General features: G+C 31.8%; 1 protein-coding gene across 1 annotated transcript; it reads right to left on the bottom strand.

The window, feature by feature from the left end:
• Nucleotides 1-7,063: 7,063 nt before the first annotated feature.
• LOC118349035 (homeobox-leucine zipper protein ANTHOCYANINLESS 2-like) lies at nt 7,064-13,933 on the bottom strand. Its single transcript, XM_035692384.1, has 9 exons — nt 13,026-13,933; nt 12,652-12,866; nt 12,433-12,550; nt 11,643-12,332; nt 11,302-11,403; nt 10,994-11,206; nt 9,042-9,219; nt 8,580-8,947; nt 7,064-7,855 (listed from the first exon to the last, which is right to left on the bottom strand). The coding sequence occupies exons 1-9, from the start codon at nt 13,215-13,217 to the stop codon at nt 7,460-7,462; spliced, it is 2,472 nt and encodes an 823-aa protein (XP_035548277.1). The 5' UTR covers nt 13,218-13,933; the 3' UTR covers nt 7,064-7,459.
• Between the last annotated feature and the right edge of the window lie 11,046 nt (nt 13,934-24,979).

The raw sequence follows: 24,979 nt of genomic DNA, 5'->3' as shown, positions 1-24,979 counted from the left end.
AGAAACTCTCTCTCCAGTTGTGAAACCTACTACTATCATAATGGTCCTCACACTTGCTACTGTTAAAAACTGGACACTTCATCAACTAGATGTTAAGAATGTCTTTCTATATGGTTGTCTCAACACTCCTATCTACATGCATCAACCACTAGGCTATACAGATGAGCATTATCCTCAACATGTGTGCAAGCTCAATAGAACCTTATATGGCCTCAAACAGACTCCTTGAGCCTGGTTTGACAGACTTGGTGACTTTCTCCATCAACTTGGGTTTTATTCAAGCTCAGCTTATCCAAGTTTGTTCATATGTCACTCTAACCATGGGATACTAATACTTCTTTTATATGTAGATGACATGGTGGTAACAGGTGACAATCCCAACATAATTTAGTGGTTGATTTCTCAGCTCAGTTCTCAATTATCATCAATGATCTTGGCCTTCTTCACCATTTTCTGGGAATAGAAGTCCACAAAATTGGTTCAGACCTCTTCTTATCTCAACTCAGGTATATTATAAAGTTGCTAAATTGAGCCAATATGCATGAGTGTAAACCTTTGTCTACACCTATGCCATCCAAAGGTCAACAGCTCAAAGCCTCTGAAAAGCCTTTCCATGATCCAACCACTTACAGGAGCATAGTTGGAGGCTTGCAATACCTAACATTTACTAGACCAAATCTTTCTTTTTTTGTCAACTATGTTTGTCAATTTATGCAAACACCAACCGTCCAACATTTTCAGCTTGTTAAGAGAATTCTAAGGTACTTGCAGGGCACTGCAAAACTTAGATTACATATAACTTCACGTAGCACACTCAACTTGTATGGGTTTTCTGATGTAGATTGGGTAGGTTGCCCAACCACAAGAAAATCGACTTCAGGGAACTGTACTTTCCTTGGCAACAACTTCATTTCATGGAGTGCTAAGAAGCAATCTATAGTGTGTGTCTAGGTCAAGTGTTAAGGCTGAATATAGAGCCATGACATCTACTGCAGTTGACCTAACTTGGCTTTCAAAACTACTCAGAGATCTTGGAGTACCTCAATCAAAAGCACCAACCTTACATTGTGATAATATAAGTGCTTTATATATGACGGTTAATCCAGTTCTAAATGCTCAAACAAAGCATATAGAATTTGATTATCACTACATTCGAGAAAGAGTAGCACTTTGGGCTTTAGAAACTAGGTTTGTTAAATCACTAGATTAGCTAGCTCATATTTTTACCAAGCCATTGCTCAAGGGTCCATTCAAGCAATTGCGAGACAAACTTGACCTCTGTTACCAAACACAACCAAGTTTGAGGGAGAGTATAAAGAATGAAGTCAAAGATCAAGCTACCAAAGATCAAACAAAGAATCAAAACAGTCCAGTAATCACATCAATCAACCACGATTTAAACAACTTACCTAAAGATGCAACATGATAATTGATGTATAAATTTAGTAAGTTAAACTCTACCCAGTAGTGTATAGTTATTATGTAATTCCTTTATTCTAGCATTCTTTCTATATTGTACAGATTTCTTAGAATAGAAACATATTGTACATGGTCCTATACAGTTGTAAATGATTCAATATATATATATATATATATATATATATATGATTGAAAGCACACTCTCTCACTCAACTAGTGAGATTGTTCCTTTTTCAAATTTCTTTAATTGCAAATTTATTGATAGTTAGAATAAATATTTGAAATGAATGAAAAATATTAAAAAAGAATATTTAAATAATATAGAAAAAATAGATAAGTTGATGTAAGACCTATTGTAAAAATTAGTATGTAAAATAGAAAAAATCGATTTTGGTGATGTATGTGCCTCGTTTGTTTTCACAAATAAAGATTAAATTAGTTGAGATAAAATATAAGAATTGAATAAAATATTATTAGAATATATTTTTTTAATATTATTTTTATTTTGAGACTTAAAAAAATTAAATTATTTATTTTATTTTATGTAAAAATTTAAAAAAATTATAATAATTATATAAAATAAATTATAAAAATAAACAAGACGTAAAATATAAAATAAAGAAATTATTAAGAATGCTATTAGATCAATTGAACTTTCACCTTATATATATAGTTTTTCTTTTAAAAAAAAATTAATCTCAATCCGATGCTGAAAGATGTGATGTGATTTGATTTGATAAAACAAAAACTTCTAAGCTGCTCCTCGATGGTTTGAGGTGAGAGGAAGAGTTGAAAAAGGATACCCTTTTTCACGTCTTTTGAAGTCACTTTCAATTTAAAGATCGATACTATTTTCTACGTTGAATTTTACTATTCAATTCTATTAATTTGTAATAAACTCTTACAGTATTAAGTGGGTATGGTAATTCTTAATATGTGTAAGATCGAATTGAACTACAAATTAAATAGTACTAACTTACCAAAAGTATTTAATGAGGGAGAGATTTGTGTCAATGTGTATACACATGATTGGTTGCATAATCTAAAAGATCTTGGGGCTTTAGATGAAGAGAAATAATATTTATAATTGTAAAATGTACAAGCGTCGTACAATTATTTAAAAAAATAAAAGAATATAAAATTTATATAAAAAAAAATTAAATTTTTAATAATATAATTAATTTTTTTTTTAAAACGATTATGCGATTACACACTATTGTATACAACATTACTTTTCAAATGAATGTGATGCATCTCTAAATGGGACCAGCATATGATACCATCTGCAATTACCACGTAGGCTTTTTTTTTTTGTCTAGCATTAATAATAAAAATTGAACAAGCTTTGAAACTGTCCTTTGCCCGATTGAATCTTTGTCCTTATCGTCGTGTTCTATATTCTGGACATCTTTGGTATGGAGCCATTCTTTTGCGCATTTGCAGAGAAATCGGAAGTGTATATCTCATACAATAATCAGACTTTATATATAGCTAGTGATCTCTATATGTATATATATATATATATATGTATATGTATATGGAAGTGTTACTTATATTTTCATGAACTTGGATGCAACTTTTTATAAATGTTCATTAATATTTATTATGTGATGTCTGGATTGATGGAAACTGATCTCATTTAAAAGGCATGCATGTTTGAAAAAGATGTTTTTGTCCCACTCCTAGATATATTCTGATCGTATCCGATTGAAGATTGTGACAGAAAAAAAAAAACAGCTTGCACTTAGCCTAATTTGATCTGTCAACCAATAATAACTACAAAACAAATTAAGAAAACTCCTCCATGGATAAAAGGAATGACATGATCTGTGTCCTGTACTACTAATATTTTAAAAGCTGATTTTTACACCTTGAAGATTTGATTTTTAAAGATATTTATCATCTTTTCTCTCTGTGTAGTTTTTTTAAATCAATACTTTGTATTCAATTACAATGGAGAATAATAAAGATATAGTATTTAAATTCTTTCTTTCCCTCTTATTTTATTTTGAGAAATAATAATAACAGTCGTGAGTATGTAAGTACAGTACAATTATTTTGAAAAAGTGAATAAATCCGAGATTCATATGAAAAAGTTAATTTTTTAATAGTGAACCTTATTTTTTTCTTCAAATCAACTACACGATATTTGTACACTTCACGATTGTATGTAACATTACTCTTTTATTTCCTCTATATTCTTTTATATTATATTGTATTTTCAGCCATTCTTTTAAAAGTTTGAACTTAAAAATTTATGAATAATACTAGTATGTCCTCTCATTGTACCCACTTTATTTTGGGTCGCTCATGTATTTAATTTTTTTTAATTATTGATTAAGGAAGTTACTATTAATATATTAATATTTTTTTTAAATATTTAAAGATATTTAAAAATATAAAAAAAATTAAAAAAGAAGAGTTTTACCTAGATGGCATGCCCAACTATCACTGTTGGACGGTAGCCTAGCATTACTCAAAATAAAATTTATTGGACTTGACTTATCATATTTCAAATCGATTTGCAGATAAAATTGTTCAATATAATAGGAGTTGTTAAATTCGACAGCTGAAACTGGATAATTTGTTTTCTCCCTTCCTTTATGGTCCATCTTTGTTCATGTTAGCCGGGATAAAGATTAAAGATACGTACGGAGTTAAATCCTAGGAATATAGCCAGCTTGCATACAAACAAACGAGTGCCTTTCTTTTTCTTGGGAACCAAGCAAAGCGAACACCTTTCAATGCCCACAATTTTATTTTATTTTTCCCGTTGGATTGGATGTCTCTCAGGTTGCATTTGGATGTTGAAGTGAGTTGAGTTGAGATAATAAAATATTATTAAAATATTATTTATTATTATTATTATTATTATTTTAAGATTTAAAAAAGTTAAATTATTTATTATATTTTATGTTAGAATTTAAAAAAATTATATTGATGAGTTGAAAAGAATTGTAGTTCCAAACGAAGCCTCAATCTCATTCTCAGAATAATGTAGGGTGCGCCCCAAATAGACACACAAGAGCAAATATTTTTTTTTAAATATTTTTTAAAAATCCTTAACCATTCAAAAAATATATATACAAATTGATTAATAATTACTTTCTTAATTATTTAAAAAAATAATATGAATGAAAACATTCAGTAGACACATTTAAGATTATGGATAATCTTACATACAGTTGTAGAGTGCGTAAGTATCGTGCAGTCGTTTTAAAAAAGAATTAGATTTACTATTAAAAAATTAATTTTTTTAAGTAAATTTCATATTTAATTTTTTTTTAAATTAATTGTACGATACTTAAGTATTCCCAACTATAATTATAAATATTATTTTTTTAAGATTAATTATACTAATATTTTTTCAAAATAAATGCATGTACGTACATGAACATATATCTTCAAAAAACTTCCAAAAACCTGGCATAATTATTCGTCCCTCCGAATCAGAAAGATTTGGCAATTATCCAATAATCCATAAAAACAAACTTGTCAATCGAAATCAAAAAAACGCCGTGACGATGGCCAACTAGTAGGGGGAAATGATGCCAAGACTCTCCCTCCTCACCATTGGTGAATCGTGACCAACAAAAGTCCTAAAAGCTCAGAGACCGCATTAAATGTATTTTGCAACCCAACACCCTCTGCCTCATTTAATGCTCTTACATGCACCGCACCCAGCCCCCCTCACGAGACCCTTCACCACCACAATTATTCTTAGCGTTCACGAGACACATCCCGCCCTTCAAAATCCCACTTGCAATTAGAGTATAAAGATGTCCATGTATAACATCATCCGTGAATGCGACACAAAATAAGTAGATTTACATTATAATTTTATCCTCTGACCTGTTTAATTCAATTATGAGTCGTATTCAAATTAAATTATATATTTTAATACTCATAACTTGAAAGGATATAAATACGAATTGTCGCACCTAACTTGCATCAAGTCATGCTTGAAGACTTAAAAGTACTTTTTATCTTAAATTTTAAGAAAAGTCTTCTTGTAAATGAGTTCACATATCAAATTGCATACCGATATTAACATGTATTTATTTAATAAAACAGTATGAATTAAAGACAGAAATTATTTTCATGAGACAAATGACATTTTCTTCTATTAAACTTTTTTTTTTTGGTTTTTTTTTTTAAAAAAAAAGGTATATCAATATTTGTACGCGATTTGGTGAGCCAAACTGTTTGTATCTAATAAGACTCAACGAGTTTGGGTTTGATATTATTGAATTCGAGTCAAAACATCCCTCTTGACCCATTAAGATTTGTACTAAAAATCAAAATACCCCAACCATAACTTTAATATTGGATTTCTGTTTTTATTTTCGGATTGCAATATTGATTATATTATATTTTAAAATTTGAAAATATTGATATTTTCATTATTAGTTAGTTTTATATTTTTGAGAGTTATTGTGATTTTAATTTTTATATTAAATTATGTTAGTTAAATCAAATGGATTATTCGGATCAGTTCCATCAATTTACATAAAACGGATTGAAATGAGTGAGGTTGTTCAACCTAGTTCTAAGCAATTAATAATGATTCAAAATGGGTCATGTCATATTAATCTATTATTTTAATGAGTTGTATTAATATTTAAAAGTCTGACTTGATAGATTTTAATGAATTATATTCGGATTTATCCATATAATATAATATAATATATATTTATATGACTTGATAGGATACGACCAGTTATCACAATTTACCATCCCTAATTTTTAATTATACTTTCGAGTGATTTATTCTATCTATCACTTATATAACAACCTCTAGAAAATGTTACAACATAGCAAGTGGGACAAGGCGACAAAGAACATTACTGTGTAAAAATAAAAAGTAACTTTTGAATTCTTTAATGATTGAGTGAATAAATAATAAAGTTAAAGTATTTACAAGCCTAATACGTAACACGATATTTATTACAGGAAAATACTACCTTATCCACTTTATTTGGCCGCTATATTTAATAGTTGGTCAAAAATTTATTCTTTTTATTTCGTGATTAAAAAAATAATTTTAAATATATTAATATATATTTTTATTTTTTAAAAAAATATTTAAATATATTAAATAATATAATAAATAAATAACACCTAAACGGTACGCACATCAATAAAAATGGGACGGCATATTAGTCCCACCCTTTATTACAAATCCCAATATATTTATAAAGAGTATCCAAATACCATTATTTTTTTAATGCAAGTAAACTTATCATGAGTGGTGCCAGAATGCTGCACAGCTTTTACAGCTGGCCATCTCGCTAGTATAAATTTTATATTTTATTTTATATTTTTTAAACATAATTAAATATTTTTAAAAAATATATCAATATATTAAAAATAATTTTATTAATTATTAAAAAATTAAAAACATAAACATGAGTACAAACTCATAGAACATACTAGAATTTGAATTTTCCGTATATCATTCTTATATATTATTGGTGTGTGAATAAAGATGCTTAAAAATAAATTTATTCTACACATTACTAACAAAATAATGGTTAGGGGATGAATAGCGCCATTTCTTAATTAAAACTTGCAACACTTGAAACACCTAATTTCTGGAAAGTAATAAAAATATAAAATAATAATCGAATTTCATAATTAAAAAAAAAAAAAGGACCCATTCTGGTTTTTTTTTTTCGTTCTTAAGTTTTTCTCAAAGTTATTTAGCAACCTGAGTTAACACGATGGTTGACCTGAGTCAATACCCGAACCACCACCACCCTTGCCTTGCCTTTGTGTTAGAACGGACACGACATTGACTGGACTAAGTCCTATGATGACCTTTACCCACAATGCAAGGAGCTCTCACGCGCGGTTCGTTCTTGACTCAACACCCACCGAACCCACTGAGTCTTTACTCACTCACTCAATCCACTCGCAAACAAACAGCTACCCACCCCTATAAATAAAGAAATAGAAAAACTAAATTAATAACACGACATCCACAAACGTTGTTACAACAACGTTAAAATAGTAAAAAACACGTGAGTATCAACTCCCGTCAGCTTTCACACTGTAGAGCAGCCTTGATCTTCTGCACCGTGCAGGAGATCAGATTGTTGACAGTCTCCACCGATTCCACTGTCAACTTAGCCGTAGGAAGGCTATTCACCAGTATTTGAAACGCAACCGTTAGGAGTGACCCACTCACCCTGTGTGGCCCCGGCCCGGCCCCACCGCCTCCATTGGCGGTGGCTGTACCTGGCCCACGCGACCCCGGTCCATCCGGGACGATGGCGAAGCCAGAGGGGAGCAGTGCCACGTAGGCCGAATCGCCGCCATTCATCACCACGTGCATGGCCGGAATGTCCACCGGCGCGTAGACTACTAGCGATCCAGCCGCGTCTATGCACGTCTCCTGCAGTATTAACATGCTGCTCTGGTTCGCGTTCATGGCCTGCATCACACACAGTTGCACGCAGAATAAATGACCCTCACTATCTTCAAAATTTACAGGCAACGCCATTTCAGGGTTTTAGTCGGGAAAAATTCTATTATTTGTTGATGCTGTAAGGTTTAATTTAAAAAAAAAAAAACATAAATTAAAATTAAAAAATGCTAAACTTAATTTTCAATATGTTAATTATCTATATGCTGAAAATTATAAAATTTAAAATTAAATTTAAATAAAAAACTAACAAAACGAGTGTAAATACATAATACCGCACATTAAAACTTGCAACATCAATGATACAGCTGGTATTTTCCTATAATTATTTATATTTTTATTAAAAAAGATGAGGCTTGAAAACAGATTAAAAATAAGCAAATATATTTTCTAAATAGTGAGAAAAAAATGTAATAAAATAATCCGAAACGTCAAATCACAAAAGATATAAATCAGTAAAATCTTTACAAAGATATTATTTGGTGATGACAAAGAGACAACTATCCAAAATTGACTTTTTTAAAAAGGTTAACAAAGCGAGCAGCGGGCCTTTTTCTGATCCAAAAATTGTCCTCGTAGATACTTCCAATTTCCAAAACGGTCCTTTTGGGTTAACCTTTATCGCTAAACGACAAATCGTTTGACCTTTCCACACGGGACCACATGACATTTTATCTTTTGCCAGGCAACATTTTCGAGAAAGGAGGACATAAAAGTGAGAGAGAGCACTTACGCCAGCACGTAGGAGAGAGACGCAGTTTCCGTGATCTTGGCCTTTGGCGATGTGGGCCATCTCCTGCATGGGTCCACCGTTGGATAATATGTCCCACTCGCTTCTCAGCCGTTCATCGCGTAGAAAGTCAAACAGTTTCTGTGGCGAAACCGGTAACCAGACCGACGTCGCTGCGCTCAGCACTATACCCGGCGGCTCCCCTGGATCGTCCACGCTCTTCCTCGTCATCACCCTTACGTCTTCGTCCACATTACCGGCTTGTAGTTTGTTCCATTTGTGCACCGTCGACGCGCACACGCCGGCGCAGAAGTTGTCGGTCATTCGTTGCGCCAGCTTCAACATGCTTCGTCTCCCACCGGCAGTTATGGCTACAGAGCACACCACAAACATTATGGTTTAGTACGACGAACGTATGCATGCGAAAGTCCGAAAGCAATGGTGGATGTGTTTTGCGTAATTTACCGGCCGTGTGGTCTCGGGCAGGGACGGTGGACGACATGAGGATGGCTAGGCACTCGCATTGCCGTTGAAGGGTTGCGATCCAGCGTTGGGCGCCAAAGCCCATGCCGGAGCTTAGCAATGGCCGGTAGAGCTGATGCACTTGGCTCTCATCGTACTCTGCATGCTCGACCCATGTCACCTGTTTTTCGATATATATTACACCAAATATTAATCGCAAAAACGGAAAAGGAATTAAAACAGAAAAATAAAGAACGCTTGGGGCCTTTTATTATTTTGCTTTAAAAAACATAAAAAGAACTCCATGGATTGGAATTTTTCAAGAAATAATACAGCTGAAAATAAATGCTATAATCCCGTTATAAAATCATAGACTCTGCAGAAGAAGCTGACAGTCAAACTGTGTATGCTGACACACTGGTGGGAGTGATGGAGTGTTGAAATTGTAGAGTATTGAAACTTAGTTCAATAATTTATTTCAAAAACTCGATATATAATGTCAACAACGAAGTTAATTTATATTATATTATATATATATAAGGCAAATCTGAGGAGATGGATTAAGAAGATTGAACTCAATCAGACAGACAAGATATCACACAGACCTCGAGCACAGGCATATACAATAATGCAAAAGTGGAAGTCTCGGAAGATTTTAGATGAACGACGTGGGAACTGTAGAGGGTGACATCGAAATGTGTACTGGTTTGTGTCTAGCTCACTCTAGATAGTCAGTCATATAACAACAAATAAGCCAGTCCTGGAGGTTTGACTTCGAGGTCTCACTGATAGGTAAAGAAAACTCTTTTTTCTTTTTTTTATGGGTGAGAAAGGAGGATGGGAAATGGACATATCAACGGCTGGAACCAGGTCACATGCAGGAACATGAATAGAATAATGAAAGGGGCCGGGGGAATAACAAAGGCAGCATCAAAGATTGGAATAGAAGCATCAAATATGTATTTTATTCTACCAATGTTGTTTGAAGATTACAAAGCGATTTTGTTAATTAGAAGGATATGATATTAATGTATCCAGGGTACAGAAATTTTAGTAAGTAATAGCAGCTTCTGTTGATAAAATAATGTTCTTCCTCGGTTTGGATGCCATTAGATTGTTGTATATTAAGTGCAGATAAGCAAGTCTAGTTGTTGAAACAAATATATAAGTGTGAGTAGAAGCAGCATCATCATCCAAGTAAATAAAATTATTAGCCTTTGGGAAAGTCCAGAAAAGCACGAGAATCGAGTTCAAAGACAAACGATGCAAGTGATATTATAGCAAGTAAATAGCTAGACAAATAATGTTTCACTACTGCATGAGAAACTAAGCGGCTTTGGAACACGATTGCCTATGATTTTTGACCAGCTGTGCTAAGAGCTCTTTGCATTTACTTTAAAAACTGATTTAAAAAAAAAAAAAAAAAAAAAATACCACAAGCACTGTAAAAAAGCAAAACATAAAAGTGAAGGGAATGAGTCACATTATTAAGTAGACACAAAGTAAATTTATAAACTACGTAGTACTTCAGATTATACAGTTATTTTTATTGTAAAATATATCTAATAGATCTCATGAAACTACATCAGTTTGTGAGTTTACTTTATATAATCTCTTTATATATTTAGGAGTTCTTTATTAAGTATCCTTTATTAAGTATTCTCAGGATTTAGCCATATTGTATGACATTTTGTGATATAGAATGAGAATATCAAGTCATTCATCATCCGAGAGTACTTCGAAAATACTCTCAGAAAACTAGCCGCGAAGTCAGAAAAGTAGGTAGAAAACTATCTTTAGGAAAAAATCCTAGTTGTTTAATTGTGCAAACACAATTTAAACATAATTTCCTAAACATAATTATCATGTTCTAGCAAAATAGATATATATAAGAGGGAATATATGCAGAGAAAAATTTTTTTTTTCCAAATTAAGAGTGTAGGTTGTTAATTTACCTTGGAGTACCCATTGGGCATATCTTGCACAACACACCCAGAAGGAAGCCTCCTGCAGTTTACAAATGTGGGAGCAGCCGACGTTTCTCGGATGCTGTCAATGGATACATCAACCACAGCCCACACACCCTCTGCGTGCTGCTTGCAGAATCGGAGGAAATTGACCTCTCGAACCGGAACCAAAGGCGAAAGAACTTGCAGCTCAGCATGCATCTGAAATCAAAATTGCAAAATTATCAAGTACAATTGTCAACACCTTAGTGTATATATACACACACATATATATAGACAGACATCAACTTAATTACCAGTTGAAGTGCTCCATTTCTGGTTCCACCCATACCACTAGATATCACATCAGTGGTAGAGGTTCTGGCAATCATACAAGGAAACATCTCTGCCCATCGATTCTGTGAAAATTTAAAAAAAAACAAAACAAAACAAAACAACACACTAGAATTAATCTCTATAGAATGTGTTCAGAACTAAATTCGAAGTAAATATACATGCACATGATCAAGTACTACTGGTATTGCATGGTTTCTTAGAATTCACCAATTATCAAAGAGATAAAACAAAAAAGAACCATAAATTAAGCAATTTCCCTCACAAATTTTCTCTAAGAAAATCGAGCAGGTCTACTGCTTACCGAGTCCATGAGTGTCTCAACAAGAGCCAAGCTGTTGATAATGACCATACCAGTCTCCCTAGAAGCCTCGGTGACAAAACCATTTGGTTTCATGCCAATGCAAGGTGTGAAAGTTCTCAAATATTCCTCGAGGTTCAGCATTTCTCTCCTACCTTCCAAGCTCCTGACCCAGAGACTCTCATCAGTCTGTGCCATTTTAACCAATTCATCCATGGCAGCCAAGGCCAGCTCTAGAAACATAGACCTCTCGATAGATCTATCAAGGCCAGTCAAACTAGATGGGGGTCTAGCCGGAGGCACCACCGGCAAAACACCGGAAATCCCAACACCGAAATCGGGTCCCAAAGGCAATGTTGTGGCCACATGGCTTAAACCAGCAAAGCCATTGCTCCCTACTCCGAGTTCCAAACTTGAACTTGGCAATGGAGGACCAATTGCGTTAGCCAATGATGAAATGGGACGTCCGAGAAACTTGCCTGCGAGCGCACAGACACGGTCTAGCTCATCCTTTAACCGGGCGTTCTCAATCCTAAGATGCTGCTCTTCAAGTGAAATTTCACCGATAATTGCCGGACCACCGCAGTTTGAGCAAATCGGATTCCTCATTGCATCTCTGATAGACATGTTTTCCGCCCTAAGCTTATCGTTTTCTTGTCTAAGCAACGAGTTCTCGTGACGTTCCAATTGGGTCTGGTGCAAATAACGACAAAATCAAGTTTCATCGATCAAAGCAAAAGTCTCTTGCTTAGCCATGGAGAAAAGTGACTGTAAGGTTGTTCTCGCGGATTACCTTCATTTGGGTACGGCGATTCTGGAACCAGAATTTGACCTGTCTGGTTTCCAAGCAAAGCCTCTTGCTAAGCTCCAATCTTTGTTTCTCATCAGGATGAGGACACTCCTTAAATAGACTGGTAAGAGAAAACGAAAAACAAAATAGGCAGAAAATCAGCAACCTCTCATAAACTAAAGATTTCTGAAGAGTGGAATTAATTTGGAAGGAAATACAGACGATTCGAGTTCTTGGATTTGCTGTGGCGTGTGTCGGTGGTAACGCTTTTTTCTCGGAGGATTGTCGGCCGCGTCCAGATCGTCCCCAGAAGCGCCGTCCATGTTATCGCTGCCAGATCTGCTCTCATGCTCTTCGTCTCTGCTCCTCCTCCCAAGATTAACTTCAAAATTCTCAGCCATTCTAGCCACATCTGCTTGCCCGTCGATATTCGGTTGCTGCACCAAAAACAAGACATAAAAATAGAAAAACAAACAAGCACGCCGGCCAGAGGAACCAAACATCAGTTTTTTGCTTCTTAAACTCGAGAGAAAGAACGATAAACGATGTCAATCAGAGCAAGAAGATCTGAGTAAGAGAAGGTTTGGCGTACGTACAAGACCGAGAGAGAGTCCAGGGCTGGAGTTGAACATGGATTTGGTGAGAGGCGGAGTGACAAGGCGGGGATGAGCAAGTGCACCGGCGGGCATGTTGTGGTTGTTGTTTCCGTTGCTGTTGTTGTAAGAAATATCGGCCACGACTCTCGCACCGCCACCGGTAGTATTCTCGAGGAAACCCCCAAAACTCATCAAAGAAGTCCCTTTTCTTTCTTTTCTCTGCTGTAATCGCTTATCTTTCTCCCTCCTTTCTCTTTGTGGATTTGCTTTCTATTCCTTCTCTACGAATTTACAAGGAAGCGCTACAATCTTATTGACTGAGTCGCTTCATTTTCCCACAGTTTTGCTCTCAGTAAACCAAACCAGGAATCACAAACACAATAATGCTTAGAAAAAAGGACCCGAGTCTCTCTCCAACAACCTTTTTAAGCAGGCCAAGTACACAAGTATAAAGAAACAATGAAAGGAAAAAAATCAGAGAGGATAGAGGAGACAAAAGGTTTAAGCCCAAATGTCTCCAACTCCCTCTCCGCAAGAGAAACTGGTTTTAGATTGGAGAGAAAGAAAGAGAAAGAAGGCAAGCAAACACTTTATTCTAAGCTTAGCTCTTCGTTCTCTATCTCTCTCTCTCGCTGTATCTAAAAGTCTGCTCTTTTTTCCGTTCCTAGGTCTGCAAAATGGTCCAAAGAAGGACTAAAACGAACTGGGTGGGGGCTGGTGGAAAACGGGGAACCCTAGTTTTGAGTGAGTGTTAACCCATTCTCTGCATGCTCGACCAAGCTGAAGCTCCTGGGATTGAAAAATGAAATTAAAATAAGAGAGAGAAAACGAAAGGTTTCGTTTCCACAGAGGAGAGAGAGAGAGAGAGAGAGAGAGAGGAGAGGGAGAGTGTGAAGATAAAACGCACTATGTGGAGTCTTCGAAGCCTTACAAATATATACCTCCAAAAAGGGATCGGTTGACTATGTGATCTGCGAAAACAAACGAGGTCGTCACTGATCCGTCTCAAAGTCTTTTAAGGAATGCAGTGGGAAAAACATGTAAATCCTTATTAACCCCGCTGTTTATAGAGCGCTGTAAGAAAAAGGAGAGATACATCATACAATGACAGAGATTCAGATCCATGGCCGATGCCTACCCCTCTCTCTCTCTCTGGGCTTTCATTCTTGGGATCTGTGAGGAATAAGACCATAACTTAGGTGAAGATTATTCATTATACACAGAAATATTCTCGAAAACTATACTTCTTCGAATGATACACACGATCAAACGTCTTGGAGCTGACCAGATAAGTAAGAGGTTTTGGCAGTTTAGTCGATTTTGGATGCACTTGGTTTCCCATATTTGTTTTTTCTTTTGATTTTTTGCAACTCATGCAAGCATTGTAATCAGTCTATATATGGCTATTTTAAAAGCATAAATCGCAAATGCGAAACAGCATACTAGAAGAAATGTAGATATATATATGGATCAAGTTCAAGTTCAAGTTCAAATCACAAATTCAATGGTTCAATTATGGTTTCTTAATTTTTATTTAAGTGTCGGTTCACGCCATATTCTTGTACTTAATTTTATCGAAGTAAATTATTAATGTTATATATTTATAATTTTACTTTATAAATAGCAGTGATATATTTTATTAGTAAAAAGCAATACTACTATTTTATTTTATCATTCTCAGTCAGAGTTGCCAAGGTGATATATTTTAAGTAGATAATATATAAAATTATTTATAATGCGCGACATAAATAGTGTGATTGAAAATGAGACAATTAAGAATGAAAAACATAATTTCATTATAAATTAAATCAATTATCATGCGAATCCGCCTAATACATATTGGCATTGGCATGGAAAGAGCAAAAATAGTTGAAAAATCACAAGTCTGTTTTTACTATATATCTGCGTTATATATAAAATTAATATTTCAAATTAATAAAATTACTGGTGTAATTATAAGCCTTGGTTTCTCAATCTTTTAGGTAAATAATTAATGATCATACATAGCAGTAAAATCAATGTCCTTACATTATTAGAGCATAAAGTCCCAATGGATCGAACTCTTTATCAATCTTTACTGCAGTAAAATCAATGTCCTTGCATTGTTAGAGCATAAGGTCCCATTGTCCTTACTCTTTATCATCCTAGATAGATATATAACACATGATTTTGGTCATGGACTTAATATATTTTTATTTTAGAAAAATATTTTAGTTACAAAATGTTTTATAAAAGTAAACTCAATCACAAACTAACATGATTTAATATGATACATTACATTGTAAAATTATTTTTATTATAAAATATATATAGCATATTATATGAAGTCACCTCCCCAAGTATCATAGTGTATCATACCAAGGGGTTGGCTTAAGTGGTGAAGGTTTTGGTCTTAGGGTATCACTCCTTTTAAGATACAAGGTTCAACATTTAGTGAGTACAAACAATCTTTTAGGACCACACCTCTTAGAGAAAAGTTAGTGATTTAACTAGTTTTGTGTAAGGAAACTTTTGAGAGTGCGGTGCATTGGACTGGAGTTTACTCTGCATAGATGGATCTAAAGATCTCTACCTTGGAGAGGTTCCGCAACATTAAAAAAAAAAATTTGAAATCACGTCGGTAGTTTTCTATGACTAAATTGTTTGAAGTCTCTTTAATTTATACAGGGCATGGAAGTTATCTTTTAACTACGAATAATTTCTATAGGCAATTTGAACCTTGGGACAAGGTTCAAATAATTTATAGGAAACAATCTCGAGTGCGTTAGTCTTGAGATATACCTGACATAATTATTTAAATAAAAAAAAAGTGAAAAAATCAATAATTTATTTTTCTGGAAAAACAAGATATAAGGTTAAGGAAAGACAAAAAATTAAGATTGAAAAAATAATCTAAACTTCAGTAAGGTATGAGTATTGGTCTGCATCCATATTGGATTATCTATTTACTCTCTATGTAATAATAAAATATTATTAATTTTTTTTTTAAATTGAAACAAAAAGAAAAGAAAATGAGTACACTGTCAGAACAAAAAGGACATGAAAAAGAAATGTCAATTCATGTGCGCCACAGGGTTATTAAGGGTCTTTTGGTAAAACATGATCATTCATTAAATTCTACAATAGAGCTACACGTCAAATGGTCAAGGATCTTAAGGACATTTAGGTAAAACATGATCTTTCATTAAATTCTACAAGGGAGTTACACGTCAAATGATCAAATATTTTAAGGGTGTTTTGGTAAATCATGACTTAGCAGACTTAACAGAAAAACAATAAAAATTATTATTTATAGTTAGATGGTCATTTATTATAATAGAGTAGATATATATATATATATATATATATATATATGCTTGGATTTTGTTTTTTTGGGCAGAAGTTGGTAGCTAGCTAGGAGTGTTAATATTCTTCATGATACTAATAATAAAATCATGGGTTTTCAAAGTTTTTTGAATCATAATTGCCTTTATCTTTGAATCGATAGAGAAACGTTTTCCAATGTAATTAATTAAGAAAGAAAATTGTGATCGGATCGGATGCTATGTACGTACCTGCAGGAATCTAATAAATAGTAATGGATGGATGGTGGTAATCATGAACAAACAATATTTAGACGTTCGTTTCCACAGAAATTGGATTCATTGAAATAATTAAGAACATTAATTATTTTTGGGGGCCTCTATATACGTACATGAATGAATCGATCGATTATATATCAATCTGCATCCACCGTCAAGAGTACTTTTAATTCATCAGCTCATTAATTAATAAATTTATATCCAGCATTAATTTGCTGAAATATATAGTAGGCCGATTACCATATACGTACTGATGATCATATTCAATCTACTTCTCATATAATTATCTGCAGTATGCATGAATGCAGCTACATCTTGTAACACACACACATCACACACGTACAGAAATTTGGATCATTAATTGGATGAAATATTCAGTTTTAGTGAATGATCTTGGGCTTGATCAATTTGCTCGAATGAAATAATTCGCTGGTAAATTGAAGTTTCCCAAAATATATTAATTTAAAATTACTAGGTATAAGTATTTATATATATATATATATATATATATATATATAACATTTATGATTTGTTGAAGTAATTCCAAGACTTGCTACTTACTGATCTAAATCGCTTGATATGTAATTTTGTTTTCATTTTTATCTGATAATGATAAATAATCTAAAGTGTGTAATCTACGTTTCTTATTATAGACAATATATATGATACGTTTCATTAAATCATGACTTGTTTTAAAAATTTAAATTAATGAAAAATAATAAATTTAATTATTTAAATTATATCTTGACGAATTCCCTTAATAAGTAGACTCACACGTGAAAATAAACTAACGAGATAATGAAATGTAAAGCCTGGATTTCAAAAGTTTAAGTTGACGAGAGAATATAAACTTCAAATTTTAATGACATCATACCTTCATTGATATCATAGTATATCCAACTGATTAATGGTCATCTTGACGCCATACTTGGGCGTTCTTAAAGCTCGACTTATCATAATATATGATTTAAAATAGAAGGGTATTGTTACGTCTACATAGAAATCTTACGCAAATTAAGAAATTTATAAATTAGTGTGACTTGATATATTATAAATAAATTTAATATATATACTATAATTAAGTCATGTAAATATAAAAAATTTATCCCCAATGTATATTTCGAAAAGTATATTTTATTTTTTTATTTTTATTTTTTTTTTTCATGTGTTTTTTAAATCATCATAAACATTTTTTAAAAAAAATAAAAAATTCACAATATCATTAAAATATATTTTTTAATCATTAAATAAAAAAAATAAAAAAAAAACTTCAGTTCACACATTCGGAACAAATTTTCTGTAGATTTAGCATTTCTGATTGTTTTTACACCCAGATTTAATGCCTAGTCTAGTTGTTAGCTTCACAGCTAGCGAAAAATTAATGTGCAAATTTCAACTTTTATTAGGTTCGATTTGTTGACAATAGATAGTTTTTTTTCGTGTATGTGTGGCAAGAGATCATAGCTATTAGCTAGTGTCTTCTGATTGTGTAACATCCACGTCGCTACATCTAGAAAATGGGTACTTAACAATTAATGGTACGTGTGCGGTTGTAAACCTTTGGTCCAAAAGTTTTGGAGACGAGGTAGTCTATAACCCTAACCTTAACTTTAATCTTGTGAGTATTAATATAGAGTAATACTGATATTTGAAAACTTCTATATCACATATTGTTTACGTGACATAATTTAATATAGAAGATAAATTTTAAAAATTAAATCTTACAAATCAGATTTTACCATTTAAGTGATGTGGATAATAAACTTTACAGACCGGCCCGAAAATAGGATATTAATCCATTAATATATCTTTTTTTCTTTAAATAATATATACTTTTTTTTATACAAAGAGCGGGGGTTCAAACTTGTTTCTCCTATTCAGAGATCAGGTTCTATGTCATCTGATTAAAAAGATCTTGGCTCAAGTAATATATAATTAATAGTAGGGTCAACACCTCATACTATATATTTAAACAATTCTGCTACAGGTACCCAGAGTTGGGTACCTATTGCGAAACCGTGTGACGTTATTTTTATATTATTATTTTAATAAATAAGTTAAAAAAAAAAAAAAAAACACAATTTCATAAACCTATTATACGTCAAACTCATCTATGTTTTCATTTCAAAAATCCTCAAAAATCATATTCATTCCTTGCCAAACTCATTCCTATTTTGCATCAACCATCTTGCCTTCGTGCCGTCGAACCCGTCATGAAGGAAAGCACCGAGAAGACACGTAAGTGTAACGGCGCGAGGAAAGCGACCATTTTGCTTTTTCCTCATCCACTGTTGCGTTTCATCGCGGTCGTGTACTTTCCCTCTTTTTCTTTCTTCTTCCTTCTCGGCTTCCATTCATCTCGTTCCAAAAAAAGTCAAGTCTTTGAGTCTGAAGTGGAGGATTCTTTTGGTTTCCTTCTTTGAAAACTCTCTTGTCTTTGCCTACCTTATTCCTCAACCTAAGAATAAGTCTAACTTTCTCTTCCTCTTTCCTATTACTTATTCTCTTTCTACTTCTAGAATCTATATAAAGCTCATTCATTCATCACCCACGAGTCCCGGATAGTTTTTACCATTGGGTTTTGACAATTATAAGAGAAATCTCATTTGGGTTTTAGTCCCTTTTTTTTTTTTTTTTCGAGTTTCTGAGTTTTGAGAATCTGAATTTGTGTTGGGTTTCGAGTGAATCTTGAGTAGCTGATACATTGCCGCGGGAAGAAAAAAATATTGTACAGGAACTTTGATAGATTGTCTCGGGTGTTTCGGTGCAAGTTCAATCCTGAAGATAAGGTAAACTGGTGAATATTTTCTCGAGTGGAGTTTGATTTCTAAAAGACTGGTTAACTGGGTGGAACTTGATTTCTGAAAGATTTTTACATTTGAAAACACACCGTTTAAGCTGAGTTGGAACCCGAGTATACGGGGTGGGGTGTACGTGTGTCTCGGGTGAAAGTAGCTTTTTTGATATTTAAATCAATTTCCTGCTTATTGATCTCGTGCCAACATGCATGAACTAGGATGTTTTTCTTTTCTTTTTCCATTGCTAATAACAAAGGTTGAAACATTAAGGTTTTGTTTGGATGTTGAAGTGAGTTGAGTTGAATTAAATTGAGATGATAAAATATTGTTAGAATATTATTTTTTAATATTATTATTATTTTAAAATTTGAAAAAGTTGAATTGTTTATTATATTTTGTATTGGAATTTAAAAAAGTTGTAATGATGAGTTGATATGAATTGATATGACTTTGAGATCCAAACGAAACCTAAGCTGCAGGTTCCAATACGAGATCCATTAAATAAGGTTTAAATTTTGAATAATATTATTCTTTATTCTAAATTTTGTTACATCTAAATATATTAATTGGTATGGCACATTTTAAATGACTTCAAATGTTAACCACTTACTTAAATAAGATGTATTACATTAATAAAAACATTTAACTTAATATGATTAGATAAGTGAATCAAGTGCAAAGTGTCTCAATACTAAACATATATATATATATATATATATATATATAGACACACACAATCAAAATGGTGCCTCTCTTATTTGAAAAAGACTAATCAATAGTCTCTTGGTAGTAGTGATTGACTTGTGGTACAACTGGTACGCCAATGTGCCATCACTTTACAGTAATAAAAGAAAGAGTGAGATTACTTAATAGGAGAGGAAAATGTTAAATTCGGTTTGAATATAAAAACAGTTTTATATCATCATATTTTATTATTATAATTTTTTTAAAATTTTTATGTAAAATATAATAAATAATTTAATTTTTTTAAATCTCAAAATAATAATTTATTATTTGATTTAACTTTTAATTTTAATAAAAAATCATCTTTATCTCCTAAATGACACTCAAGTTTTATTCCATCATTTTGATATCTCGTATATATTTTTTTAAATATTTAAATATATTTAAAAAAAGAAAAAGAAAAAGAATATAATTGTACCAGTGATAATTTTGCAGATGGGACTAAATTATGGGAACAACTAACAAGGGAGAAATGTACGTCATTAATATTCGGGTCGTTCTACGAAAACCGATGAATGATCGATTGTTTTATTTTTTATTTTTTTTAAACATTAAGAAAAATATTTCTTTAATATTTAAGAAAAAAAACATCAATTCAATACATTTCTTAACATTTAAGAAAAAAAAAATAAAAAGGTGCAACTATTCGGTAGACCATCGGCCTACCTAGCATTTCTCTTAGGATGAGTTTGAATGTTAAAATGAGTTGAATTGAGATGATAAAATATTATTAAAATATTATTTTTTAATATTATTATTATTTTAAAATTTAAAAAAGTTAAATTATTTATTATATTTTATGTTAGAATTTAAAAAAATTATAATGATGAATTGAGATGAATTAAGAGTAATTTATGTTCCAAACGTACCCTTAATATTTACCATGAGATTTCGAGCGTTGTTTGGTAAATTTAGAATTAAAATATTGTCTCTTGCGAGCGAAGATATATATCCCCAGATCCGATACCGATAAATAATTGATGACATAATTGATGATTAGTGCCTTAAATTATCATTTATCTCACAAATCTAAATTGATAAAAATAAATAAATAAAATTATTTCAATCATATTTGAATAATGATACAATTTTTTAGTAATTTTAATTTTTAATTTCTTGTGAATTAATTTAACAGGTGATGGTGTCACTGTGCATTGTAATTATGGTAATTTTGGAAGTCAAATGCTATAAAAAGGACATACTTTATATTTTATATTTAAACAATAAACTACATATATTTTTAACCAAAGTGGCAGTAAATAAATTAGATGTGCAAAAGGATCGATGTGTAAGTGATCAAGTGATGTACCAAATATATAGAAGTCATAACATTATAGTGAGTGAAGCATTTAAAAGAAAAATAAAGATAAAAAGGATAAGTGACAAAAGTTCGAAACCCAAGTGCAAAATAAGCAGATGATCATGGACCACCAAAAGATGCGGTTTGTTGTAGTCGAGTAGACAGACTACTGAAAGATTGCAATCGCAGACCGCAGCCATGCACTAAAGGATCGTAAACTATAATTAATTTCACACTTTTGTCGGATATTCTCGCTTTCACTACTTAATTTCATGTCCTCGTTCAAAGAAAGCAGAAACATATATAAAATGATTATAGGAATGCTATATTTATAAAAAAAAATTATATAAATTGACATGATCAAACCACATTAATTTATAAGATTATTTTTATGTAATCATTTTGTAGCTAGTTAGAATATTTCCCAAACAATAATATTTAGGATTAAAAAGTGTTGATCTTTGGGTATCATCCAAAAAATAATGCACGAGTCAACGAATTGGCATCATGTGTCAAACAAACCTTAAATATTCAATTACATATATATATATATATATAGGCATCGAAAGCCTAATTTTGCAACGGTTTGTAAGCACTATGTGCTAGTTTGAGAGCAACATTAACTCTAGTATTTTCTTGCAAATTGAAGGTACTTGAGGAATATAATGGTGGTCGGAAAGTGGTAGATGATGATCAGAACATTTCCAACCTAGAGATCAAAATCATGGGATGATAGACAAAACAGAGACCAGGAAAGAGATGATCAAGAGGTGAGGGAGGAGATGGCTGTTTTTTGTTTTTATAGAAAAGGGAGACAATATTTTAGTCTGAGAGTAGAAAGAAAGAGATGGGAGAATACCACTCTTGATCATGTGTTGTTTCAGTCATTTTGATGGCCATTGGCCATAGTCTGCAGCCACAGCTCACAAGATCAAAATCTAGTGAGTGAGATGAAGGCCGCGAGTATGGAGGAGAGGAATTCAAGGAAAAGATCATCAGAGGGAAGAGAGAGAACATAGCTCGCAAATCACTCACATTGAGCCAAGGTTTCTCACTTGGTTGTCCCCTCTATACCCCACTACTTTTTATTTAAAGGGCCACATGCCATGTCTGCTACCTGACAAATTCATGGCCTAATTTTTTTTTTTTTTTTTTTGATAGTGATAGGATTATTATCTTATTACTATTTATTTATTGTTTAAGTATATTTTAACTTTACTAATATTTCATTTCTTAATCATTAAGTAAAATTAAAAATTAAAAAAAAATCAAATACAAATTAAGTAGTAAATGGGTAGTAATAAGATGGTAACACTATTATTATTCATTCTTTTTACTCAAAAAGGGATATCATTATTAATTAGAAAGTTTTTATTTTAAAGAGAAATTATTTGCGAATTGTCTTATAAATTTATATTAAATGGAAGGTATTTTTGTAAAATATGTCTAAAATATTTATAAGATAAATAATCTTTTTAATTATTTGATAACACATCAATAATTGATGAATGGATAATATATAGTTAACAATTCGACGGATAATATTTCTCTTTCTATCAAATTACATGTATATTTTGATGTTAAAGGTTAAGAAGATGAACAATATGTGACGTGCCTTGATGTGATCCTTATAATGATTGCACATTTTATTTTTAGTTAGTTCGAAGGGTATAATGATTACGAGTTTTGTTATATATCGGTCACTATTTATCTTTATATTTGATAATTTTTTTCTATAGAGTGTGAATTAATATTTTTTATAAGACGTGAGGTATGCGATAATGAATAATAAGTTATTAGAAGAATTATTATAATGATTACAACATGACAATTGAGGTGGCAATTTGTTCATCATGTATATATGAAGATTCAAGTTGGTGGAACTTGTCTATTCGTTGAGCACAATGCCAATACGTACCCTAAAATCCATGGACGTGACATAAAATTGAGAACAATATCTCCCACACCATTAGAGCAATAGATAATATTCGAGGGAACACACAGGTACGTACCATATATAGCTGCCAGGCAACTATGATTGATCACCTACACTAAAGGCTTGGCTTTGTCGTTTACAAGCTTATTACTAGCTTACTGTTGATATTACAGTTGGTCGTCAAGCTGCTAGATCTGCGTTTAAATCGTGAATTGACATAACTTGAAACACAAGATTCGCAAGAGAGGACAAAGAGATATAATTCTCGGGTGTATGAGATTGAATTTTAGAAAGGAAACGTAAGAGGAATAAAGAAGTAATGACGGATGAACACACTTTTATTGTAACATCATATAGTTGATCGAACTACCTTAAGCTTGTTAGATAATAGGATGCCACAACTTTCTTTTCACCCAATAGTCTTGCTTGCTAATTGACAATTATAGCTCAAAATTGAATGCAGGTAGGCAGTGATGCTCTAGCTCATTAGCATTAGGTCAAATGTAGATAGGCGGCGAAGTTGATAAAAATATGTACACATATTATTTTAAATAATCATTTGTTTTAAACTGTTCAAAATATGTGGATCCAAAATGGGGATAATCATCTTATTCTTTATTAGATAATTTTTTATTATTTGATGATGATATATCTTATATGATAAAATAAAAATAAGATAATATTATATACCATAATATTACTCTTTATTAATTGATTTTAGACATATTTTAAGCATTTGGAAAGCCAATGTCTTAGGCAAGTCTTCCAATCCAAAAATGTAAAAATTGCTGTATCTCTTTTGCTCAACTCAATTTAATATTTAAACATAGTCTAAACTAGAGCCATTTTCTTAATATTTTCTTTTTATTTTCCCTTCTCCTTCTCACCAAATCAACAAAGAGAGAGATAGGAGAAGTAACGCATACCTTTAAAAAAAGTGTAATATTATATTTTTATTTTATTTTAATCTAATATGTGATATATTTATTATTGTTAAATGATAAAAAGATATATAATAAATAATTATTTAATGATGATAAATATATTATATCATATTTAATAAAATAAAAGTGAGATAATAATATGATATATAGAATTTTATTTAAGAAAATGAATCACACTTCAAACTGACCAAAATCTGAACAACTTTGACTCAATTCACTGCCTACAATTAGGCCATATGTATAGAGTACCACTTGTGGTGTCTCGAATCTAAATTAGTCCTCGTTTAAAAGTTATTAATCTAAATCATTCACATTTTATAAGACCTTTGAGAAATTAAGTTCCAAACACTCTCGTGACATGCATTTATTTTGATGACATTTTTGTGATCACGTAATTACCCAATAAACTGGTATATTATACAAAGAAAAATGTTTGTTGTAATTAAATTTTTTACTTATATAATAATACGTACTAATGTGTCAGCTATTAATATATTAAAAATTATGAAATTTAAATTTAGAAAGAAAACTGATAAAATGAATCTTTTACGTAAAATTATAAGTACATATAATATTACTAATTTATTTTTATTTTTTATTTTTAATCAAGTAGTTCATTTCATTAATTTATGTCTTCCTCTTAATAAATAA

This window comes from Juglans regia, chromosome 7 (assembly GCF_001411555.2).
Source record: "Juglans regia cultivar Chandler chromosome 7, Walnut 2.0, whole genome shotgun sequence".
In the NCBI taxonomy this organism is placed as follows: Eukaryota; Viridiplantae; Streptophyta; class Magnoliopsida; order Fagales; family Juglandaceae; genus Juglans; species Juglans regia.
This window is presented reverse-complemented; position numbering and strand designations above follow the sequence as displayed.

What these genes read in the sequence shown, in the direction of transcription:
- LOC118349035 (XM_035692384.1), bottom strand. Translation starts at nt 13,217, where the DNA reads ATGAGTTTTGGGGGTTTCCTCGAGAATACTACCGGTGGCGGTGCGAGA. An exon ending in CTGGACTCTCTCTCGGTCTT is followed by an intron (nt 12,867 to 13,025) that starts GTACGTACGCCA and finishes TTTTTGGTGCAG; the next exon opens with CAACCGAATATCGACGGGCA. An exon ending in CAAATCCAAGAACTCGAATC is followed by an intron (nt 12,551 to 12,651) that starts GTCTGTATTTCC and finishes TTCTCTTACCAG; the next exon opens with TCTATTTAAGGAGTGTCCTC.